Raw genomic sequence first — 24950 nt, 5'->3', positions numbered from 1 at the left:
GTAGTTTGTGGGGAGGAAGCATTTAGGAACTGGAGGAAAGCTGTATTCTTCATTGGTGCTACGTCGCACCCTGACTGACTCATCTCCTCCTCTAGACCCCTCTGTGAGGGGATCTCCAGTGGCCAACAAATGGGCTTTGGGTCTCTACTCTGCACTTCTCCCTTCATTCGCTATGGTAAGATTTTTTTTTTTTTGATGATGCCTTATACCCGATCCCTTCAACAACTCTTGATCGCACAGGCTGGTGTGCTTCTTCAATGTGGGCTTTGTTGCTTCTGAGCTAGATGGCCGCTTGTTTACCTTCAAGCCTTTAAGACCCCAGACACTCTCTCTTTTGATAGCTGGGCACCATCAGCTTTCTTCGCCACATTTGCTTATGCACCTGTTTGTCTTCAGCGATCGTATCATGGAGGTGTGCACCCAATGATATGATTTTTTTGTTCTTTGATGCCTGATAACTGATCTCTTCGGAACCATGTGATCACACAGGCTGGTGTGTTCTTCCAGGTGGGCTTTGTTGCTTCTGAGCAAGATGGTCGCTTGTTTATCTTCAAGCCTTTAAGACCCCAGACGCTATCTCTTTTGATAGCCGTGCACTATCAGCTTTCTTCACCACATTTGCTTGTTCACCCGCTTTGTCTTCAGAGGTTGTGTCGGGAGGGTGAGCATCATAGAACGCCAATTTAATAGAAGAAAGTATTCATGCATTGAGGGAGTGCTTGAGTAGAGGAATGGCCTACTTTCTAATACAATAGTACTATAAAATTTTAACAACATGAACGTGAGCTCCATTTTCCTGAAAAAATGAATGGGAACCAGCTAATTTCTCATCTTAAAGGAATTTCCCCCAAGAAATTTACAAATCTAATTGTTTTCTTCTTCCATGCAGTACACTACATTATGTTCTAACCAACCCATGAAGCCTTTTCCAGCTCCTAGTGACCCCATAGGATGGTGGGGAAGGACTGTCTTTGTAGGTAGAAAGTCATGGTTTTCTCCTGTGGAGCAGCTGGTGGTTTCGAACTGGCCGTGCAAAGCGTAACCACTAAGGCTTATAAGGCTGTGGGGTTCGGTATACGTTCCTCAAACTCACTGCAGCTACCCTATAGGGCCTCAAACTCATTTGTAATGACCTATATAGGGCCCCTACAGGGCAGGGTGGAACTACGTCCCACAGCAAGTGTTACGCTCTATGGGAGTAGGTAGCTCTAGCTTTTTCCCCGCTGGTGGTTTCAAACTGGGAACCTTGAGGTTCACAGTCCGATGTGGAACCACTACGCCACCAGGCCTTGAAGCAACACACCGAACCTGTAGTTTATTTCACTCTGTTTCTTTAAAAAGGAGCCGGGCACCGTGCCCTATCTTGAAATGGCCGCTCCGGCGTCACCCTCACTGCGCATGCTCTCCGAGTACTATTCGCGGCGACGACGCGACCGAGCTCTCGCCGCGCAACTAGGAGACGCGGCGGGCGCGGGGCCGGGGCTTCCCGGCATGCCTGGCGGCCGGGCCGGGAGTCCGACGGGGGCAATGCGGGTTGTCCGCGCTTTCCGACGCCGGCGCTGAGCTAGAGGTGGACGCTGAGCCCGGGGCTTGAGCCCTGGGAGCGGCCAGCGCGGGGGAAGATGGAAGCGTGGCGCTGTGTGAGGAGGGGCTACGGCCGCTGTGTGGTGGGGCGAGGCCGGTCAGTAGGGCCGGGAGGCGGGGCGGGCGGCCGGGGTGGGAAGAGGGTCGGGACCTTGGCGTCTCCGGGCAGGGGTGCACCGGGCGGGCCGCGGCCGAGCACTTCGGCATGGGTCTCCGGGGCTGCTGACCGCACCGGCCCTCCGTGCCCGGCTTGCAGAGCTCCCCGGGCCCCTCCTCCCCCAGCCCCCGGACCAACCCCGCCTCGGCGGCCCGATCCCCGGCGGCGCGCGCGCACCAGAGGTTGATCGGCTGAGTGCCTTTGTGCCTCTCGATTTCAAGTCACTTCAATACAGCCTTTGTAATCGTTACAGAATTCCTCCCCTACTTGTACTCATGATCACTTAATGGGTATTTTTCTTGGGGGGAAAAAAAGCTATCACATCCCTGCCCGCGCTAATGTTGCCCTGAGCAATCGCTGAAATTTTCAGTAGGTTGTGCTGATGTTGGTTTTGTAACGGCTACCCCCTACACTTTAAAATAACTTCTTAGATAATACAATTCAAAAGATTTGTCTGTCGTATAAAAGAGACTGTTGAACTGGAGACGCACAGCGCAATCTTGTTTCCTAAGGCGTGGGGATCCACTTTCACACCTGGAGGCCTGGGACGCAGTTCCCTTGAACGTTTTCTGCGTGACAGCTGTGTGCCAGGCGCTGTGCTGCAAACGAAGACTCTGATTCGGAAAGAGCACGTTGTCTTGAGGGGAAATCTGTGTACCAAGCACCAAACCCACTCTCCTGGAGCAGATTCGAATCATAGGGAGCCGATAGGGCAGAGTAGACCTGCTCACCAAGCTCCAAGGCTGTAAATGTCTAAGGAGCTCACTGCCACATCTTTGTCCCCGCAGAGTGGTCGGTGGAGTGAACCGCCTTCAAGTACTTTAACGTCTGTGCCTTATCGTATCTGTATAAGTGACAGGAGACGTGGAGGGAAAGCGGAAGTAGCAGCGTTTCATTTCCATACAGTAGCTTATTAGGACAGGTGCTTATTAGAGTAGGTGCCGGCATCTATGGCTTTGGGAGTTACCTCAAAACAAGACAGGCTGCCATGTGTTGCCTTTAAAAATTGAGAAGTCAGTTGTATTTATAGAGAATTATTGGAGAATGCGTGAACTGAAAAAATATATAGTTAAAAAAGATGGAAACAAAAAGCAAGTAATGGAAGCAATTTACCTCACATTCCTTCGGGGTTGGAAATAGCTGTTGTTGCCCCTGTCTTGGAAAAGTACCTCGAATCTGTAGGTTGGTAGAAAGGATAGATTAAGTGTTTGAACCTCAGTATTTTGCCAGAAGATTATATATCGTATGAAGAACATGGTGCATGAGTGGCATTGCTTCGTAAGCCAACTTGTTAGTACCATTTTGAAGATGTTTGGGATGATGGGTTATTGGTGCTTTGGGATGTGAAGTGTTACTGAAGTCGTAGTACACCATCCCTAGTCTCTTTCCCAAGGGGCGGCATGGGCGGGCTTGCTTGCTTGCTTGCTTTTTGCAAAAAATGGAAAAAGAAATTATCCACCCACAGATTAGCAAGAGAAAGTAATTTTGTGATGCTGTGATGGACATTTTTTTCCCCGTTAGACCTATAACTGTTGGGAAAAGCTAACATTGGTATAGAAACTGTTGAGAAAGGCGTGTTATTATTATTTTTTTAATCGCAAACCCAAGTTGTAAGCAGAGCTTCACTGCATTCAGGTGTGTGTTCCGTATTTGGCTTAAGTATCATGCTTGCTGTGGATTTCATTCTTCCATTGGGTTTTATTAGGTGCTAGAAAGCCGCTCTGAATACCAGCTTGATGGTTGATTCATCCCCAAGGTGAACTGTGGACTTTTTAAAGGGTATGTGGTGTTTGGGGAGCCTGGGTGGCATTGTAGGTTAAGTTTTTAAAATACCATTCCTGGTTAGGTAAGGAGAGAATATTGACATGTGACTGATGGTTAAACCGTGAGTGTTTTCTCATCCGTCCTTCACAGATACAGAAGCCGGATTCTAAGTGGCATTACCTTCCCTTGCGGAAACATGAGATTTAGAGTCTGTCTGGGGGGCTTCAAAGAGTTTGTGGAAGCATAGAATAAAGGATAATGGAATTTTCCCACAAACTTTTAAAGGCCCCCCCTCGTATTCTAGCCGAAGAAAAAGTGGTGCCTCAAGGAGTGTATTTGTTTCTTTTAGATACCCCATGTTACCCCATCACCCGAGGAGTCTGGGCAGAGACTGGACGACACCGTGGGAAGACCTGCAGAGGTGTTGCTGGAACAGACATATTTCTAGTTGTATGAGGTGGCCTGGACATTATTCTCGCTCTCCTTATCCATACTTCAGTAGTAGGCATTTCTCACTCAGTTGGAGACCAGCTTGTTTGTTTGAGTCTAGAACTCAGTTTCAGTACTTGCACTGGAGACCTGACCACCTGAGCCAGACTTCTTTGATCCATCTCGCTAGTTACAGCATGAACTCTGAGGGAGATGAGCCTTCATCCAAACGAAGAAAACACCAAGGTAAAGGCGGCATTTGTCTTGGTGTGCAGAAACAGACACAAGTGGTAGACTGAGTCCAAACTTCCCTCCAGAAAGCCTCCTGCATATGTTAGAGGTGTGTGGTGTTTCTTTTAGCTAACGGTTTTTTATTAGGGAAAAAAAGGGAAGTTCTTTCTCAAATGAAGTCCTTGTTTTTCCACCTCAATGAATTTTGTATTTCCAGAAGTAATAATAGAAGTTACTTTACAGTAGAATAAGGGTGGAAAGAATGGAGAAATGTATTTTAAACGGTCAGTTAGTTTCATTGAAGAATCATTTTCAAGCCCAGTGTTTTTGAAACTAAGTTTCTAACTTCCTAGATATGAGTGGATATACTCCTGAGACACAGATATATAAAATATTTTAATCTGTGTTTTCATTTTAATGCTTTTAAAAGTCATTATATATAAAAGAATCTTTCAAAATAAGAGCAGGCATAAATGAAATATATCTTAAAGAATGTTAATTTTTAAAATCTATATCTCTTAAAACTAGGGTCTTATTTTCTCTTGTAAAAGAGAACCACGTTGTATTTAAGTTTGAGAAACACAGGATTTTTTATTTTCCAGTCTTTTTTTCTTATTCGAAACATTTAACTTGGTTCTCTCTGCTGCCATCTCTCCTGCATGAAGTATAAATGCATTTTCTAAGTAGAATCTGGAACAGTCTCACTGAGCCGTAGCTGTCAGGGATCATAACCTCCCTGGAGCTGTTGGAAAGGAGGCAGTGTGGAGGTGCATATTGAGGGAGCTGATTCATTAAGTTTGTTCATGGGAAGCTCTCGGGGCTGGAGGAGTTAGACTAGCTTCACCTTTCTCCTGAGGAGCTTCTGGTGGGTTCAGACCTTTGACCTTGAGGTAGTAGTTCAATCTGTAGCTCACTACACCACCAGGGTTCTTGAGGAGTTAGATTGGTTAGTTATTGATCTTCAGGCCGCACTTGCCACTTTTTACCAGACAGTCTGTGTTTGGTCTTCAGCTGTTTCAGTCAGCCTTGATAAACAAATGTTTACATCCCTGTATAATTTATTGCTACATAATTAAAAAGTGCCTCCTTAGAATAAAGCAAACATGTTTAAGTAGACCGTCTGAGCACCCAAAAGTGAAGATCTTTGAAGGGACTTCGAAAATTCTGGGCGGGTGGGGAGTGGGGGAGGATGGAATGTAAAGATGCTGGACTTTTGCCATGAGCATTTTGAAATCGCCTTGAAATTGTACCATCTTGGGCCTCCATGTAGCCAAAGAGAAATATTTGTTTGTTTGAATGAGAGATGTGTTTAGAGGCATGACACCTTGGTTTCTTAGGTAGTCCGTCTATTCAACCTAGGGCTGTGTGACATCGGATTGTCTTTCATTGGTATACTTGGTTTTCATCCAGACAGCACACTGCTCGCATTTAGCCTTTTGCGGTGCTCTCGGGTGGAGCTGTGGCGTAAGTGCGGCCTTAGGAACCACTGCTTCCATTCCAGCGCCACTAGAACTGTTTGAACTTGGCCGGGTTTGCTCAGTGGTCTCCTAATTGAAAACATTGCCTACACAAAAGCCTGTTCAGGATAAAATGGGACATGTCAACTTCCTAACACATTTTTGTCTTCACAGTAGGTGCTCCGAAATTGTGTTGTTGTCCCTTTAATGGATGAGGACTTACATACTGATAAGCCTTGATTGCGGCCTGACTCTGTATGTCCATTCTTTCTAGGTGATGCTCTTCGTTAAACCGTATTTGTGACTTCTGATATTTCACTAATGCTTTCCAGTCAAGAGAACACCATTGCTAACTTGCCTACCATTTTAACGTGGTATTTGAAGGATTTGTGTGACACAGTTAATTAGGCACCCTAAAAACTCAGGCCTATGCTTAATTTCTTTGATTCATCTGCCTTCTCTGCTGTGACCACCTTGTACCCCCTGACATGGAAGGTATCTAAGTTTCTTTAGTATGAATTTATATTGTGAAGTCTGTGAAGACCAAAGACTATCCACTCTACCAGTGGTTTTCACATTGTCTTCATGGAATCCTAACATTTGAACACATCACTAAGCTTATTAAAAACAGTGTGTTGTCAGATTAGAATGTGTTTTCCCTGTCATGCCAGCCCTAGCACCTAAGCCTGACTCAGAGCAATCCTGTGGGTTACTGAGGCTGTTTACGGGAGTAGAAAGCCTAGTCTGCCGTGGAGCTGCTGGTGGTTTCAAACTGTCGACCATGTGGATGGCAGCCCAGCATCTAGCCACTATGCCTCCAGGGCTCCTCTCATACTAGGAGTTGGTATTTTCATAACTTAACAAGTGAAGATAAAGGGTTCCACAACCTCTGTAAGTTTGAAAGCCGCTGTTTTAATGTAGACAACCTTATATTCCCACTTAGTTAAAAAGCGGGATTACAAAAAGAATTGGCTTATAGACTAAATTGCCAGAGCTCCAAAAACATTAATGCCTGTATATGCTACTGCACATACACATTTTGCAAGAAAATTTGAATATGGTTTTTGATCTTCATTTTTCGTGTTTTAATGCGGTGACATCCATATAGTGATATAATGATTTGTAATAAGAGTATTTGTTTGCATGACTGTTGTCTGTGTATGAAGAATTCTCTGGCTTGTAGCTAAAACCCATGTAGCCAGTCCTCGATTTATGACTATATTATGTGGTAGACACTTGATAATAATCAGTTACATTTTCCCCTTGGGAACTAGTAAAAATGTCAGCATGGCTTCATGGATCCAGTACAACTTGCTTTAGTTCTGGGCCTTTGGGGTAGGTGGTAATCAGTATAAAATAGGGAAGTAGATAGTCTCTCATCCTCAGTAATAGAACAAGCTCTAAGCAAAATTCTGGAATACTAGGTGGTTTTTTTCTTTAGTTTTGTTTCCTTCGGTGGAAACACTTTGTTAACTTTCTCTATAGGTCCTCAATACCTTTATGTTGTCATAATCCTCTCGCCCTTTCCCTTCTCCCATCCAAACCTCACTATTTATGAAAACCCTCTTCTGCCCGCTGGTTCAGCAGGTATCACCCAGACATTGAAGAAAGCAACCTCGTTAATTTATTAGAAAGTATTTTTTAACTTCCATTTCATTTGCATTTTTAAGCACAGTGCATTGATACTTTGATTGTAAATACAATGTGTGTGAAGGAGACCTGGCAATTGTTCGACACTGCTGCTATTCAGAGATAACTACCCTACAGTACTAGACTAGTTCTAGCTTTCCCCCACTGTATAAGTGTGTGGAGTATTTTAACCTCAGTTTTTAATTGGTGGGATTTTAGGCATGATAGTCCAATCAATGAAGACTTCCTTGCAGGATGGAAGGAGAGTTTCTGAGGTTGAGATTTTTTTTTTAATGTAGCATAATGATTGCCAGATCTATTTCTTGTTTTTCTTCATCTGTTAAGCTCACAAACCAATAAAACTAGTTACTTTCCAGTTAGTTTGGACTCATGGCGACTAGATGCATAGAGTAGAACTGTACTGCCTAGGATCTGTAAGGCTTTGACCTTGCAGAGCACAGCCAGGTGTTTCTGATCTGCCCCTAGGTGGGTTTGAACTGCCAGCTTTCTAGCTCATCATGGAGTGGGCTTAACTATTTACACCACCCAGGGAGTTTCTAAGATAATAGACTCTAGATTTTCTAAAAGATCCTCTCCCCCACCCCACCCCCATGTCCTCCATAGTGGGGTAAGAATATATGTTATATGGTGGTCATTTCTAAATCAAGGACTGCCCGTAATTTCAAAAACTCATGGCTTTTGAATCTCTTCTATCAATGTGCAGGGTACATAATGCATTTGTAGACGATAAACTATCACATATTCTTTGCTGCTGCATACTAGGTGGATTACCAGATGTTATTGTTTACTACCATCTGTGACTGTGCCACATTTAATGTTTTTGCTTCCGTATGCATTAAAAGGACTCATTGTGTTTGTTTTATTTGCATTGTTTCATGTTCATGTTTTAGATAATAAATGATTTCATAGGTTGTAATTATATACCATTCATGTCTAAACCAGAATTCTAAGCTAAGAGTTATTTCTGGAACCTAGTTAACCATTTCAGGATCTTACTAATAGAATTAGATATAATGTGAAATTAGTTTACTGAAGAATGAACTGTGATGCACAAATGTAAAGTTGCTAACCATGTCTGTAGCAAAGCTACTTTTCAATCATGGAGAAATATGAAACCACTACCCCTTATGTTTCATTGACATAAACTCTCAAGGCTCCAGATTGACTTGCCTCATGGTTTGTCAGTATATTGCCAAACCAGCTATGGAACCAGCTGGAAGAACTTCAGTGAAATTTGGTACCATATTGTCCCTTCCTAGGGAAGAGAATTCTGTTCATTGCCTTTAGGAACTTTTTTAAAGGAAGGGAAACAATCTGTATACAGGAAAATATATGATCTACTTTTTCTCATTCTTTATTTTATTTAATCTATTTTGACAGGCACAATAGAACGACATTGGGAATATATATATAGCCATAATAAAGAAAACACGAAGATCCTAGGAGACCAAAATGGCGACCCCAATTGTGAAGACAGTGAGAACAAGTTTGACTTTTCAGTGATATCCTACAATATACTGTCACAAGACTTATTGGAAGACAATTCACACCTCTACAAGCACTGCCGACAGCCATTATTACACTGGAGCTTTAGGTTCCCCAATATTCTGAGAGAAATTAAACACTTTGATGCAGATGTAAGTGCCTAATACTACTAAAACTCTTCAGGCAAGAGAAGTTTGGGTCACATACTTGTTTGATCTTTACGCATGTGGGATAAGAACGAAAGGTGTAGTCTGTGCGATCACGAGGTGTCTAAAGGATGAAGTATCAGGCATCAAAGAACAAAAAATCATATTGTGAATGAGGGGAAGTGTGGGGTGGGGACCCAAAGCCCATCTGTAGGCAACTGGACACCCCCTTATGGAAGGGTCGTGGGAAGGAGACTAGCCAGTCAGGGTGCAGTGTAACAATGATGAGACATACAACTTTCCTCTAGTTCCTAAATGCTTCCTCACCCCTCCACTATCATGATCCCAATTTTACCTTACAAATTTGGCTAGACCAGAGAATGTACACTGGTAAGAGCTGGAACAGGGAATCCTGGATGGATGATCCCTTCAGGACCAGTGGTGAGAGTGGAGTTACCGGGAGGGTGGGGTAGAGAGGGGAAACCGATTACAAGGTTCTACATATAACCTCCTCCCTGGGGGACGGACAACAGAGAAGTGAATGAAGGGAGATGTTGGACAGTGTAGAATATGACAAAGTATAAATTATCAAGGGTTCATGAGGGAGGCGGGGAAATGAGCTGATGCCAGGGGCTTACCTAGAGAGCAGATGTTTTGAGAATGATGAGAGTAATGAATGTACAAATGTGCTTTATACAATTGATGTATGTATAACAGTTGTATGAGCCCCCAATAAAATGATTTTTTTTAAAAAGAAGGAAAGGTGTTTAAAAAAGCGATGGGGCAAGTGTCATGGCTTCCAGCATATCATTTGCTGTTGATACCATCTGACTTTTCAAAAAGGACCCCAAAAAATTTAAGTATTAATTTTGAAATAAGAACTGGAAACATTAAGTATCCAATAAATGTTCTTTGATTGGAATTTGGTGTTTAATAATTCGTGTAAAATTTCAATATGGGTAATGGCCTATAGAGAAATCCACCCCTTAAAGAAAGGCCTGGGGAAATAGTTTCATGCACTTGGGAACAATGTCCAGCCTGTCAGTGACAATTGTTTACTTTGTAAATATTCCTTTTTGGGTATGAAGTGAGCACTATCATTGAATGTGTTTGGAATCATCAAATTTGGAAATGTGAGTTTGATCTCTCTGTCAATAGTTAAAAAAAAAAGGAAACCATGCCCATTTTCATAATTTTTGAAATTTCTGAAGCCTGCTTTTTAAAGGTTAACTCCATTTTTTATTAATTCAAGTCATTCCCCCCCACTCCACCCCCAGGTACTTTGTTTGCAAGAAGTTCAAGAAGACCATTATGGAACAGAGATCAGGCCAAGTTTGGAATCACTGGGTAATTTTTCTTTTTGCCAGATTTAACTTCTAAGATTTACATGTATTAAAGCTAACAGAGATTTGTGTCCTCCCTTCAAAAACATCTTAGTAAAAAAATTAATACCTATTGATGTATTTCAAGTGGAAATTTTTCTGTTGCTATGTTATTTTTATTCAAATGTAAAGGGGTGTGAGAATCTCTCAGTAGGTTCCTTTCCAAGGTGATGCTAGACCTTTTAATATTCTGAACGCCATGAGGTCAGCTACCATTCTGTTTAGTTACCCATTTAACACCAGTGCCTACCAGTGCCTAATGGATAGAAGTTAAAAGCCTGTTGTAAGAACAGATCTAGGAAATAGGTTACTTGTGGTTACATAGTTTGAGAAATGCTGCCTACGTTGCCACTTCTTACTCATTCAGCAAATGTTTCTTGAGTGCCTACTATCTAACCATCCTCTGGAGCAGGCAGCAGGAGTGCTGCAGTGGGCCAGAGAGTTAAAAATCCTTGCCCTTGTAGTGCATATATTCTAGTGGAGAAAGACTCACAGTAAATAAGTAAATTGTATGTTATAATGATGGTTTTCTGCAGAAGAGTGAGAATAGGGAAGGCTTATATTTTAAACAAAAGGACTCACTGAGAACGTGGTGACGGAACAAGTCGTGTAGAAAGCATCCCAACAGTGGAAATCACAAGGGGAAAGGCCTTAAGGTGAGAGGCATGTCAGCAGGTCAACGTGCTTCGAATGGAGTGAGAGGAGAAGAGGGGCTGGAAGGTGAGGGGGAGATTGAAATAAGGCCTCACCGCCATCGGTGTGGCTGGGTTTTATTAGGATGGAAATGGGAGAGTGATAATGCACATTAAAGATGAGAAGCTTGCCCCAACCTTGTTACCATGCAACACAATGTTTTGGAGAAAATGCTTCGCTGAACATATTAGGTGAGTTATGTTTTGACATGTATGTGTCCATGTGCTTATATGTGTGTGTATGAAAATCCAAAAACTCGGGGCCATCGAGTGGATTCTGTACCAGAGTGACTCTATTTAGGGTTTCTGAGGTTGTAAATCTTTGTGGGAATAGACAGCTTCAACTTTGCTCCCAAGGAATGACTGATGAGTTTGAACCACCAGCCGTATTTGACAGTGTCAGCAAAGATCCCTTAGATGTGTGTGTGTATAGATCAGAATATACTGGGTTGTTGTTAGGTGTCATTCCAGTTGTTTGCAACTCACAGCGACCCCATGTACAACAGAATGAACCACTCCCCATTGTTGCAGCCACAATGTCAACTCATCTCATCAAGGGTCTTCCCCTTTTCCAGTGCCTCACTACTTTCCCAAGCATGATGTTCCCTTCTGGGACCTTGTTTCTCCGACAACATGTCTGAAGTGTATGACATGAATTCTTACCATCCTAGCATCTTAGAGCACTCTGGTGGCACTTCTCCGAGATAATAGTTCAATTTGCCCTTGTGGCAGTCCATGGTGCTTTCCGTATTCTTGGTCAGCACTATAATTCAAGTGCATCGGATCTTCTCTGGTCTTCCTTATTCATTGTCCAACTTTCACATGCATAGGAGGTGATTGGATATGCCATGGCTTGGGTCAGGTGCACCTTAATCCTCAAAGAAAACATCCCCTGGCTCTTCCAACACGTTTAAAGAGGTCCTGTGCAGTAGATTGTTCCAAAGCAGTTAGATGAAGGTAGATTCTCTTCAATTTCTTTCTTTCTTTTAGGTTATCACTGTGAATACAAGATGCGGACAGGAAGGAAACCCGATGGCTGTGCCATTTGCTTTAAACAGTCCAAATTTTCGCTCTTATCAGTGAACCCAGTGGAGTTCTACCGCCCTGACATTCCTCTATTGGACAGAGACAATGTTGGATTAGTGTTGCTCTTGCAACCCAGAATCCCATCTGCTGCCTCTCCTGCCATCTGCATAGCTAACACACATCTGCTGTATAACCCAAGGCGAGGAGATATTAAGCTGACCCAGTTGGCAATGCTACTGGCAGAGATTTCCAGTGTTGCCCACCAGAAAGATGGCAGCTTCTGCCCTATAGTGATGTGTGGTGACTTTAATTCTGTTCCTGGTTCTCCACTCTACAGCTTCATAAAAGAAGGAAAATTGAATTATGCAGGACTTGCTATAGGAAAGGTAAGTACTCCATTATTAGAGGGTGGACGAAGTTACTTTATTTATTGTTAGGATAGTCATTTTATGGCTGTTCAAAAACTGAAGCCTATCCTGTAGCCTCAGATTACTCAGGTAAAAAGATTATCTACAATTACTAAAATAATCTCTCCATAGCAACATGCAGCTTAGAGGAATAAGTAGACTGTAAAATAATAATAATAATACCAGTAATAATAACAATGCGAATTACAAATGGGAGAGAAGAAAATTGAAATACATGGCTGCTTCACAAATAAGGGCCAGTCCTTGCAGAACTTTTCAGTGTGTTGATATTTTAGTAACGGTAAATGAATATTGTATAATTTTTCTTTTACGTAACATGAGGGGTTACCCCCCCAAAAAAAACCCATGGATGTGATGGGATAGTTCATTTGGAGTTCATTCCACCAGGTGAGATTGTTAATCAATCTATTTAGAGGTTCTGAAAAGATTGTGTAACTGTGTGCGACAAAAAAGACCTGATTTGTGGCAAACGGGGAACTGGTTGGTTTTGCCATCATGACAGTGCACCTGCTCACACAGCCATCTCTGTGCCAGTTTTTGGCCAAAAAAAAGTACACTTCTCTTGCCCCACGCACCTGACTCACTTGACCTCAGTCCATGCGACTTCTTTTTGTTTCTGCAAATGAAGAGGGGCAAGAAAGGGTAGCGATTTGACAAGGTAGAAGAGGTGAAGAAAAAAACAAGGGAGGTACTGTCAACCATCCAAACGGATGAGTTTGAAAAATGTTTCCAAAAAAGGAATAACAGATTTGACAAATGTATTAAGTGTAATGGAGAGTATTTGAAGGTTTTTTTTTTTAATTTAAATACACAACTTTGAGGGAAATTTTTCTTCTGGAGGTGTGCCCCCCATATATTTATTTCTTTAGCTTGATATACTTGCTTATTTAAAATTTTTTATTGTGATTTCCTTTGCTTACTTAGAGCATGTGATCTGTATATGTAACCGTTATAAGCTCTCTACCTGTGGACTTATGAGTAAAAAAAAGATTTTGTAATAGTTGATCTTAGTATTTTATATGTGGAATCAGTAATGCAGGAGAGGAAGCCTGGTAGCATGAAGGACTGGTTTGGACCCACTGGTCCTCCAGAGGAGAAAGCTGTGGTAATCTGCTCTTAAAACATTCAACATCAAGCCCATTTCCATTGAGTTGATTCTGACTGAATGACCCTGTAGAGCAGTTCTGCTCTGTCCTGTAGGGTCACCGTGGTGGCAATGGTTAGCTGTAGATTGCAAGAGCCAAAAGGAGAGCACTGGTCCAGAGCTCATGGTCGCACATTCGCGTGTCCAAAATAAAGAAACCAGTGACATTTTCATGGGAGTGCTTTCTGAACTATATTTCAATAAGATGTTATGAACACACATAGTCTTGTAATAGAATGAATAAAGGGTAATATTCATCATACTTGGAAGACCTCTTATTTAAGATAAGCTTTTCAATACGTAAGATCTTTGCAGTCTCTTCACTTAAGATCCCTGTTGAAATTTTGTTTAGGTATCTGGCCAGGAACAGTCTTCACGGGGACAAAGAATTTTATCTATTCCAATTTGGCCCCCAAACCTAGGTATCTCACAGAACTGTGTGTATGAGGTACAGCAGGTACCAAAAGTGGAAAAGACAGGTAAGTGTTTGCAGTATGTTTTGGCAGTCTTCTCAGTAAGAGTGGTCCATTTGAAGACCACATGGTGTCTTTAAAAGGGTAACATTGCAGGGTTGCATATTCATATAAATATATAATTTCCATGTTCCTTTTTTTAATGCTGTAAGTTTACCTTTCTTTTTAAAGGTGAACTTTTAAAATGATTGGTCATTGATGAATTATTTGCATGTGGCTGGGGAAAATGTTTGCGTTTCAGTTTTGCTTTCCTAGTTCTGGAGACGATAGGGGTTCCAGGATGAAGTATCTGAGTAGGCCTCCATGTAAACTACAAATGCCATAGACAAGAACACTATCCCTGTAAGCTAGAGTCAAACTGCGCCAGCAGTCCTAATAGGTCTCTCTGTTTCCACAGATGACAGTCTGACCCAAGCACAGCCTGAGAAAACAGACATCATCGTGGCAGCTGGGAAGTGAGTTCTGACTTTAGCTGAGCTTACAAAAGCACTTCTCAAAGATCACTTGGATTAAAAAAAAAGAAAGAAAATTATTATAGTCTATGCTTGCACTTATACCGCATAAACCTGAGTTCAAAGCCTACTTTGCCACTTTTTAACTGCAGGGACTGTGTGTGTGAGATTCCATTTCCTCATCTGTCATTGGGGTTGCTGTGGGGATTAGATGAGGTAAAGCAAATGTTGGATTCATGATGAATGTTTAAGCATTGTGATTAAAAGGACTAGACAGCTAATATACTTTGAAGTTTATTTCCATCACATTTTAAATTAAAGGTCAAGATCATTTAACAAAAAAGTATCTTCCACATATCAGGAAGGTTATTTACCTGTTCTGATTGATTAGATCTCAAAACAATTTGAGAATTGATTCAAAAGAATGTCCCAATAAAAAAGAAAAATGATCGTTTTCACTTATCTTGTGTACTATAGGAAGAGATCATCAAGTGTACGGTTAAAACTGTATGGATTTCTTATTTAGAAAATGGGTGCTTGGAGTGAGTTTTGTTTCAGAAAGGAATGATGAGGGGGCTTCAGAAAGTTCATGGAGAAATTCCTCTATCTTCTAGTTCTCTTATTCAACAAACTTTTTGAGGTCCTCATTTAATACAAGTTGGAAAAAGAAATCTCATCTATTTGAGGGATTCCAGAAATATCTTGCTTAAATATTCTAGCCTTTTATAATTCTCATTTTTTTGTCTTCAACATTTTATTTTTAATCATTTTATTAGGGTTCCATACAACTCTTATCACAATCCATACATCAGTTGTGAAAAGCACATTTGTATATTCATTGCCCTCATCATTCTCAAAACATCCGCTCTCCACCCAAGCCCCTGGCATCAGCTCATTTTCCCCCTCCCTCCCCGCTCCCCCCTCCCTCATGAACCCTTCATAATTTACAAATTATTATTATTATTATTTTTACAAATTATTATTTTGTCATATCTTGCGCTGTCTGACGTCTCCCATCACCCACTTTTCTGTTGTCCATCCCCCAGGGAGGAGGTTATATGTAGATCCTTGTAATTGGTTCCCCATTTCCCCTCCACCCTCCCGGTATCGCCACTCTCACTTGTCCTAAAGGAATCTTCTGTCCTGGATTCCCTGTGTTTCCAGTTCCTATCTGTACCAGAGTACATCCTCTGGTCTAGCCAGATTTGCAAGGTAGAACTGGATCATGATAGTGGGGTGGAAGGAAGCATTTAAGAACTAGAGGAAAGTTGTATGTTTCATCGTTGCTGCACTGCACCCTGACTGGCTCGTCTCCTCCCCGAAACCCTTCTGTAAGGGGATGTCCAGTGGCCTTCATATGGGCTTTGGGTCTCCACCCCACACTCCCTGCCTCATTCACAATAATAGGATTTTTTGTTCTGATGATACCTGATCCCTTCAACACCTCGTCATTGCATAGGCTGATGTGCTTCTTCCATGCTGGCTTTGTTGCTTCTGAGCTAGATGGCCACTTGTTTACCTTCAAGCCTTAAGACCCCAGATGCTATATCTTTTAATAGCCAGGCACCATCAGCTTTCTTTGCCACATTTGCTTATGCACCCGCTTTGTCTTTAGCAGTTGTGTCGGGAAGGTGAGCATCATGAAATGCCAGTTTAATAGAACAAAGTATTCTTGCGTTGACAGAGTACTTGTGTGGAGGCCCTGCTACCTTAATACTAAATCTATACATATATGCACATAGAACTATTTCCCCATCCTCATATATAAATATATGTACATATGTACATGCCTGTATCTAGACCTCTATAAATGCCCTTTGCCTCCCAGCTCTTTCCCCTATTTCCTTTGACTTTCCTCTTGTCCCACTATCATGCTCAGTCTTCATTTCCGTTTCAGTAATTCCTCTTGGTTACATTACCCTTCATATCACGCCCTATCAGGCCTCCAACACCCTCCTCACCACCAATTTGGATCCCTTGTTGTTCTCTCATCCCTGGGATTAACACCACTACATTTCTCCACACCCACCCCCTCCCTTGTCCCCCCAAACTGTTGGTCCCATTGTTTTCTCCTCCAGATTGTTCATCCAGCCTTTCTTATTTAGACAGACCTGTGGAGATAATAACATGCACAAAAACAAGACAGAGCAAAACCAAGCAACAATATACAACAAACCAATGACCAAAAAAACACAACATGAAAGAAAAGCTTATAGTTAGTTCAAGGACTGTTGGCCTTTAGAAGTGTTTCCAGTCCAGTCTGTTGGGGCACCACACCCTGGCCCCAAAGTCCATCTTCAGCATTTCCTGGGGACCTTGCTACTCTGTTCCCTTGCTGTTCTGTTGCATCCCCTCCCTGTTTTGCCTCAGTGTGGCGGGTGCAGTTCCCACACTGTGTCTCCAGCATTGTCCCCTGTAGGGCTATGGGTCAGTGAGGGACTGATTTTTTTTTAACATTTATATTTAGGGGAGAAAAATTAGAACCGTCACATTTATTTGCTCTCTCTTTTATCTTAATTTATATATTTTTATTTTGAGAAAACATTCCTAATGTTTCCCAATAATTAAGGAAGCAATGTTTTAGAATTTTAAAAAACAATTTATGATTAAAATTTTCAAGTGTGAAAAAAACTTACCTGAATAATAATAAAGACTAACAAATACTTTGTTTTAAATAAATCATAAATCATTTAATAGGATATAAGATACTGTTAAAAAGAATGATTGTGTGTATAAATTATATCTCCAAAATGAAAGTGGCTAATAATAGTTTCTGAACCCATATTACGTCATTTAATAATACTGTAAAGATAAATCCTTATTCATGAAAAGACCCTCACAGTACTTTTAGGGTAATCCCCTCGTTCAGTACCATATGAACTCTTTACAGGCAATGACATCATCTGTATTGGTGTGTACTGAGGCCTAGTCAATACCTGGAACCTAGCTGATGGTTGGTTTTAGTAGATATCTGTTGGATGAATAAAAATAAAGACTTCAGAGGCTCTTAAGTGTGCGATAATAAAGATCACACAGTATTCTAACCCCCCCTCCCTTTTATTCCATGTATTCATTCCAACTCACTGCCAGGTCAACTCAGACTCATAGAGACCCGCTAGCACAGAAGAACTGCCCCAGTGGGATCCAAGGCTTTCCGTATTTATGCGAGCAGAGCATCCCATCTTTGTCCTGCTGTGTGTTCGTGTCTTCACACTGCTAACGTTATGGTTGTAACCCGACACAAGCACGCACCACCACCAGGTTTTCCTTTTATGACATACAAGTTAGGGTGAAGTTAGGGAGTGTTACCTTGTGTACCAAAGAAACCTTCCGCAAACCAAACAGCCATGGGGTTGATTTGACTCGTGGTGTAAATCAGCCTGTTTTAAGATGCAGCACAAAGTTAGGTCTGCTGTTGTGGTGGGAGCCCTGGTGGTGCAGTGCGTAAGCACTCGGCCGCTACCAGAGAGGTGCATGGTTTGAACCCACCAGCAGTTCCATGGGAGGAAAGCGTGGCGGTCTGCTCTCATAGAGGTGACAGCCTTGGAAACCGCATGGGGCAGTTCTTTCTCTTCCATAGGCTCTGTGAAATGAACTGGCATGTCACTAAAGACTCCGCATCTACTCCAGTTTGACGCTTTCCTTTTTGTTGACAGTTTCTTTGTTTCTCATCTTTTAATGACCTTTTTAATTTTAAATTTCATTGGGGGCTCGTACAACTCTTGATCACAGTCCATACATACGTCCATTGTGTCAAGCACATTTGTACATTTGTTGCCATCATCATTCTCAAAACATTTACTTTCTACTTGAGCCCTTGGTGTGAGGGTATGAGAACATTTTCCCCCTCCCTCCCCCACCCTCCTTCCCTCTTGAACCCTTGATAATTTATAAATTATTATTTTGTCATATCTTACCCTTCTGACGTCTCCCTTCACCCACTTTTCTGCTGTCCATCCCCCAGGAAGCAGGTTATATGTAGATCCTTGTAATCAGTTCCCCTCTTCCACTCGGTTCCCTCGTTCCACTCTACCCTCCCGGTATCGCCACTCTCACCACTGGTCCTGAAGGCATCATCCATCCTGGATTCCCTGTGTTTCCAGTTCCTGTCTGTACCAGTGTACATCCTCTGGTCTAGCCAGATTTGTAAGGTAGAATTGGATCATGAAAGTGGGGTAGAAGGAAGCATTTAGGAACTATAGGAAAGTTGTATGTTTCATTGTTGCTACACTGCACCCTGACTGGCTCGTCTCCTCCCTGCGACTCTTCTGTAAGGGGATTCTCAGTTGCCTACAGATGGGCTTTGGGTCCCCAATCTGCACTCTCCCTCATTCACAATGATTTGATTTTTCTTTGATGTCTGGTACCTGATCCCTTTGACACCTCGTGATCACACACGCTGATGTGCTTCTTCCATGTGGGCTTTGTTGCTTCTGAGCTAGATGGCCACTTGTTTACCTTCAAGCCTTGAAGAGCCCAGGCGCTCTGTGTCAGTTTACATTTTGTACCTATGTGGAATTCTACCCTGTTCCTTGGGTCATTATGAGTGAGAATTGACAGCACAGGACGAGGATGACACATTGCAACAGGAATAGGCCCAGAAAAATACAGCCCCTCCGACACCAAGGGTCTGGTGGATTCCAAATTGAATTCCTGAGGGCAAGTTTTTCTTTTTGGAAAAGAACACATGTAAATTGTTTTATAATGCGTGCTCCATAGAAGGAGAGGCTCATGAAGTGTGCTTTAAGTAATGACAATCCCATCAGTGTATTCGCTTTTGAGATTCCTCCTCACACTTGCATTCTAGCTGTGTTGTTCACGGATTTTGAATACCATCAGCATGACCACTTTGCGTTATGTTTGCACCAAGCGTGTCCTTGTGTCTAGTCTTAGTCTGGAAATGAACTGGAAAAAGCCCCCAGTAGGAGAAACTGTAGAGCTCATGAAGCTCAGTGGGTAGGCAGTAAGCACTTTTTCTTTTTCATTTAGGTTATCTTCAGATTTGCAGCACCATTTCAGCTTGTCGTCTGTTTACTCACATTACTTTCCTGACACTGGAATTCCAGAAGTGACCACTTGTCATTCCCGAAGTGCCATCACTGTGGATTACATTTTCTACTCTGCACAAAAGGAAGACGTTGGTGGGGAACCAGGTGCGTGCTGCCGCTAGTGATAGGTAGCACTGCCGTTTGCACTCCGTGAGCCTGAGAACTGCCCTGTTAGGCTTCCTAGACCGTTGTGGGAGCATATTGCCGGGTCTCTGCTGCAGGGCCACCCGCTGGTGGCTGCGTGCACAACTGTTGTGCTCCTTAGCACAGTAGTTAAATTCTGGCGGCTGAAGCTAAAAGAGGAGGCTTGTAGATGAAAGTGTTTTTATTTTCCACTTGGCAGACAGGTAATGGATTTGAATAAATCAGCGAATTGCTTGTGTCTGAGGAGGAGGCAGTGAACCCATCAGAGCACATTAACCCCCGGTATGAGGTCCTTAGCTTTTCCCCTCCAGGTTCTGCATAGGTCTTTTCATGCTGCCCTTGGTTTTACTTTCCGTGAATTCCCAGAAGCTTGCTGCCCTCGTTGTAAGGCCTTGTGTATGCTGCCGACAACTCGGACTTTAGTTGACCCTGCTGTGTTGGATCTTCCTGAAGACAAGCCTTTAATAGGACGACGTGTTTGCAAAAAGCAAAAGTGAAAACATGTTTCCTTGAAAGATTCAGTGAAAATCAGGTTTCAAACATTAACCAAAGGATTTAAAGTGGAGAAGTCAAGTTTAAAATAACTGAAAGGAAAAAATTCAGCATTTTCCCCCTTTTCCATTTGATTTTTCTTCCTTTTTTCTCCATTAACTAGATGACTTTACAAAATACGCTGCCTGCTTTACATTTGAAGTAAGTTCTGATAGTTGTCGTGCTGATAAAGTTCACTAGATGGCAGGAGAGATTCATGAACCAGCATTTGAATTCTCAACATTTGAGAAAATATAATTTTTTACACTTAGGAGCCCTGGTAGCACATGGGTTAAGTATATGACTGTTACCCATAAGGTCAGTAGTTCAAATCCACCAGCTGCTTCACAGGAGAAAGAGGAAGGGCTCTGCTCCCATAAAGATTCACTGTCTAGGAAACCCTAAAGAGCACGTCTCCCTTATCTGTAGGGTCAGGATGAATTGAAATACACTTGATGACAGTGATTGAGGGCTTATCCTTCCCTCTACTTCTGTGAGCATGATCGTTGAGCCCAGATTATCAGAGTTTATTCTCCATCACCTTGTAAGTTTGCTACTCAGCTGTAGCTGGATTTACCTGGTTTCATGCAGCGACAAAAGGGCTAATGGATAAATTGCTTCTGTAATTAGCAATTTTAAATTATTCTTCCCATGCTGGCATGTTATATTGTTATTTCTTTCTAAAGATTATTTTCAGACCTTGAAATAGAAAAAATATTTGATCAGGAAAATCATTGGAAATTGCTTAGTTGAGATTTTCGTTAAAACATCAGATTATTGGGAGTATGGGAGGGAAGGTTGGGAAATGGGGAGCTAATAACAATGAGCCTAAGAAGAAAATGTTCTGAACTGATTGTCGTGATGACTGTACAACTCTTTTAAATAGGACTGAACAGCTGAAGTGTATGGTATGTGAATTATATATCAGCAAAACTGTTTTTCAAAAATCACTACTAGAATCTTCCATAAAAATACCCTCAGTTTTATTCTAAAAAGTTTCAAACTTCCATTTTTTTCTAAAAAGTCTCATACTAGTCTTCTGGAGCGTTTCAAGTTCTTTATCGTTGTTGCTTAGAAAACAGTCTGTCAATTAAAATACAATAAGCTTCTGACAATCTTGTTAACTATGTGTGTGCTTGTTTTCATACAGGAACCGAAGTTGCTTTGGTTGGTGGCTTGAAACTGCTCGCGAGACTGTCACTTCTTACAGAACAAGACTTGTGGACTGTTAATGGACTTCCAAATGAAAATAACTCTTCCGATCATCTGCCTTTATTGGCGAAGTTCAGACTTGACCTCTGACTCTTCTTTCATTACCTACATAATTTTCTGTCTTTTTTTTTCAAAGACTGTACAGTTGTAAAGCATTCGCATGTTATTTTTGTGTTGAGGTGTTCCTGAAGAGGTTAGGTTAAATACTTAAAGCAGGTACTTTTTTTTTTTTCATAAAGAAAAAATATTTTGATTGTAAAAAATGTATTTTTTTTACTTCAAATTATATTTATTTGGTTGAGAAGATTGAACAGCAAAACACACAGCAACCGTTTCTGCATGTACAACGGAGAAACACTGACGACGTTCTTCAGGTTGTGCGGCCGCTCTTTTTGAGCCCTTCACTAACACAGATTCACTGCCCTCTGAGGTTCCTCTCGAAGCTTTCCAAGTTGCTGTCAATTTGATTCCACATAATTCTTAAAAGTGCATAATGCTCAAGGATGACCTTTTCTAACTTGTTAAGCTAAGCTATCATTATGTAATGTTTTTATTGTAAATCGTAGTAAAATTGACCGTGAGTTTTAAGTGGTATTCTTAAGTCCTCTTAGTAAAAAATTCCGTGTTTTGGCCAACTTTTGAGTGGATCTAAGTATCTTTCTGAGTTTTTGTCCGCCAGTGAGCGAGCCTGGTCGAGCCCATCAGTTCATCTCAGAAGTCACTGTATCAAGTGTCTGACTGTCCTAGTGAGTTGTGAAGGGACATGAAAATGTAAAAGTTGAACACAACGATTAATCCATTGTCTGACTCGCCTGCACCATTTGCTCTGCCTGCATTTTTTTGGGGGGGGGCCAAATAGGCGGGAGGTGTGGGCCATGGTGACTAGTGGTAACTAGTGAGTGGCACTTTACACAGCTCCCTTCTGCAGCTGAAGCGCGCCTGAGAGGGCAGAGATGCCAGGTTACACATGTTTCCCTAGCAATTTTATTCTTTTTCTATCAGCTTCAAAATAAGATCACTAGATTAGGGGAGTGTTGAACTTAACTGAAACCAATTCTATAGACATCTGTTTTATTAGGAAAATTGCCTTTGGAACAAAGTGGCAGCTATAAGATGATTTGTTATGTCTCAACAATGGTTCCGAAGCCTGCAAAGCTCTGGCAGGGAGGTAGTGACTTAGAGACGGATTACTCTGAAGTAGCGATTCCAATTCCTGGTTTCAGTGACTTGGCTTCTAGAATGTTTATATGCTTTCACAATGTTGCACCAGTGTGAGGAGATGGTGCTGGCACTTGTTACAAGAGCACTTAAAAGCAGGTCTAATTAGCTTGCAGTTAGTTCACTCTATGTTAAGTGTTTGAAACAAAAATTTGAAAACAGTAAAAAATTCCTCTATTTTAGGGATTGGGATTAAAAAATTATGGGAATTTCTAAGTTTACATGGAATTGTACAAGTTTTCACAATGTCTTTTCTTAGGAGAATGCAACATTTTAAGTGAGAAAGCTAATAGTTCATAGGGATTTTTAAAGTTTTTGTACCAAAGAATTTAAAATTATTTTTTAATGAAATTAAGACCCCAAGGATTGCATTGGGTGGATAAGAATTTGCCTAGTAAAGGTTGGAATAATTGAGTATTTTGAAAACTTTCTCACAATTTGATTTTTATTTACAGTATTAACTTATAGCCCTATGCTTTTAAACAATTTCTAGTAATGGTAGAATATTCTTATATGTCGTTCTAGTCATCAAATTCTAAGAGGTGGCCTAATTATCCTTCTTAGTGTCGGGAAAAGAAACATGGCACTCATTTGATTAATCATTGCTTTGGGATGTGTGAATTTATCAACAATATAGAGAACATTGCTCACAAATTAATGTCCCTCAAAATCTGTATGAAATTATTTTATATCCTAATATATGTGCTTTTAGGCCTTTTTGAATGTGTGTGTGCTTCACTTTGTGCTAGGAGAATGAAATGTTTAGGGACTGTAGGCCAAGAGAACAAGGTAGCATTTTCATAGGTTTTCCAAGCTCCATTAGAAATATTAATTCACCTGTCTACCTTTTTTGGTCAGCAAAGTTGGTAGCTCTGCTGGAGCTTTGTGTATGCCTTCCAAATGCCATTATAGCTCATCTCCACATTGTTTTTAAAGTGCCGGAACATACAGTTGGAATAGTGGAGTAACGCAACTCTGACTTGACCTTTTGATATTAAAAGTGTGGTCTTGTTTTAGAAGTTAGCAACTGTGTTATCATCCTTTGCCTTGTTAAAAAAAAATTAAAGTTACAGACTGAGAGAATTCAGAGTTTGGAAAACGGGATTTAAGTTATTAGCGGTTTGTATTATAAACTACCTAATAAGTTGTGGGATTAGTACGCTTGTACCGAAAGGTGTTGTGGCAGGTGTGCTTAGAGGTAAGCTGGCTTACTGCTTCTTCTAAAGTATTCTAATACCCACTTCGGCCTTTATTTTAAAAGGTAATGAGGAGACTTGATCAGACTCCTGTCTTGTCTCGTCTCCATTTTCCACGTCTCTTGCCCATCTTCATTCCCAGTCCCTCTTTCAGGTACCCACGCTGTTGATGACCCACGGGACGGGTCAACTAGGCACAATTTATATGACAGAAAACCGAGAGTAAATACATGAAAGTTGTATATGGCATTTGTTCCAGGGCTGAGGGACATGCAGTTCCCTACATGCTACCGTTTACCATTTGTGCTTCCTGTTTGCCTGATTGTTGTGTGTTAACCTAACAATGGAGGCCTAAAGGTGTGGTGGTTAAATATTGCGCTGCTCAAAACCACTTGCAGTTCCATGGGAGAAAGACTGGGCTTTATGCTCCCCTCTACAGTTACAGTCTGTGAAAACCACAAGCCTCCACTATGAGTTTGCATGGCCTGGCAGGCCGTTGGAGCACCTAACAAAATGACTGTTGTTGGTTCAGGAATCTAAGTAAAAGTAGCACTCAGTGACTTCTGGCAGAAAATATTAGTGAACAATTAACAGCAAAATGTTTACAATTAGGGTAGCAAATAGTGTTAAAATATGAAACTAGCATGCTTTCAATCAACGTTCCAGTGTCCTCATTCCCCACTCAATTCTCAAATCACCATGTTTAATATCTCTCTTGCTGTCATCGAGTAGATGCATAGTGACCCTGTAAGACAGGATAGAACTGCCCTAGTGGGTTTCGAAGATTAACTTCACAGGTGTAGAAAGCCTGGTCTTTCTTGGGGCAGCTACTGGTTTCGAGCTGCTGACCTTACAGTTAGCAGCCCAGTGTGAAACCGCTATGCCACCAGGGCTCCTGATGTTTAATACGGAATCTGAAAATTGTGAAGGGAGACCAGTGTGGTGAGAGAATAATAGATTGGTTTACTGAAGCAAGTGTGTAATGGGAGGACGAGGGAAAACGCACACCAGGGGACACTTTTAGAAGAAAAACAAATGGATAGTAAGCTTCAAGATGATTTTATTAAAGTCCATGCTGTATATAAACATACAAGCAAAGAG

The 24950-nt window shown here is 41.6% G+C and overlaps 1 protein-coding gene across 5 annotated transcripts; it reads left to right on the top strand.

Annotated features, from left to right (window-relative positions):
* The first annotated feature begins 1440 nt into the window (after window positions 1-1440).
* ANGEL2 (angel homolog 2) lies at window positions 1441-21666 on the top strand. 5 transcript variants are annotated; one of them, XM_075530223.1, is made up of 10 exons: window positions 1442-1640; window positions 3447-3520; window positions 3855-4180; window positions 8653-8909; window positions 10181-10250; window positions 11968-12389; window positions 13928-14054; window positions 14446-14503; window positions 19490-19653; window positions 21374-21666. In XM_075530223.1, exons 3-10 carry the CDS (start codon window positions 3862-3864, stop codon window positions 21523-21525), a joined length of 1569 nt encoding a protein of 522 aa, XP_075386338.1. In that variant the 5' UTR covers window positions 1442-1640; window positions 3447-3520; window positions 3855-3861; the 3' UTR covers window positions 21526-21666. The 5 variants fall into 5 exon arrangements, with proteins under 5 accessions (XP_075386347.1, XP_075386333.1, XP_075386338.1 ...); XM_075530219.1 differs by having other exon boundaries at window positions 1442-1681; XM_075530232.1 differs by lacking the exon at window positions 3447-3520 and having other exon boundaries at window positions 1441-1640.
* Window positions 21667-24950: the final 3284 nt, after the last annotated feature.

The sequence above is a fragment of the Tenrec ecaudatus genome, chromosome 1, assembly GCF_050624435.1.
Source record: "Tenrec ecaudatus isolate mTenEca1 chromosome 1, mTenEca1.hap1, whole genome shotgun sequence".
Classification (NCBI taxonomy): domain Eukaryota; kingdom Metazoa; phylum Chordata; class Mammalia; order Afrosoricida; family Tenrecidae; genus Tenrec; species Tenrec ecaudatus.
The sequence above is the reverse complement of the archived record's forward strand: the minus strand, read 5'-3'. Positions and strand labels throughout refer to the sequence as shown.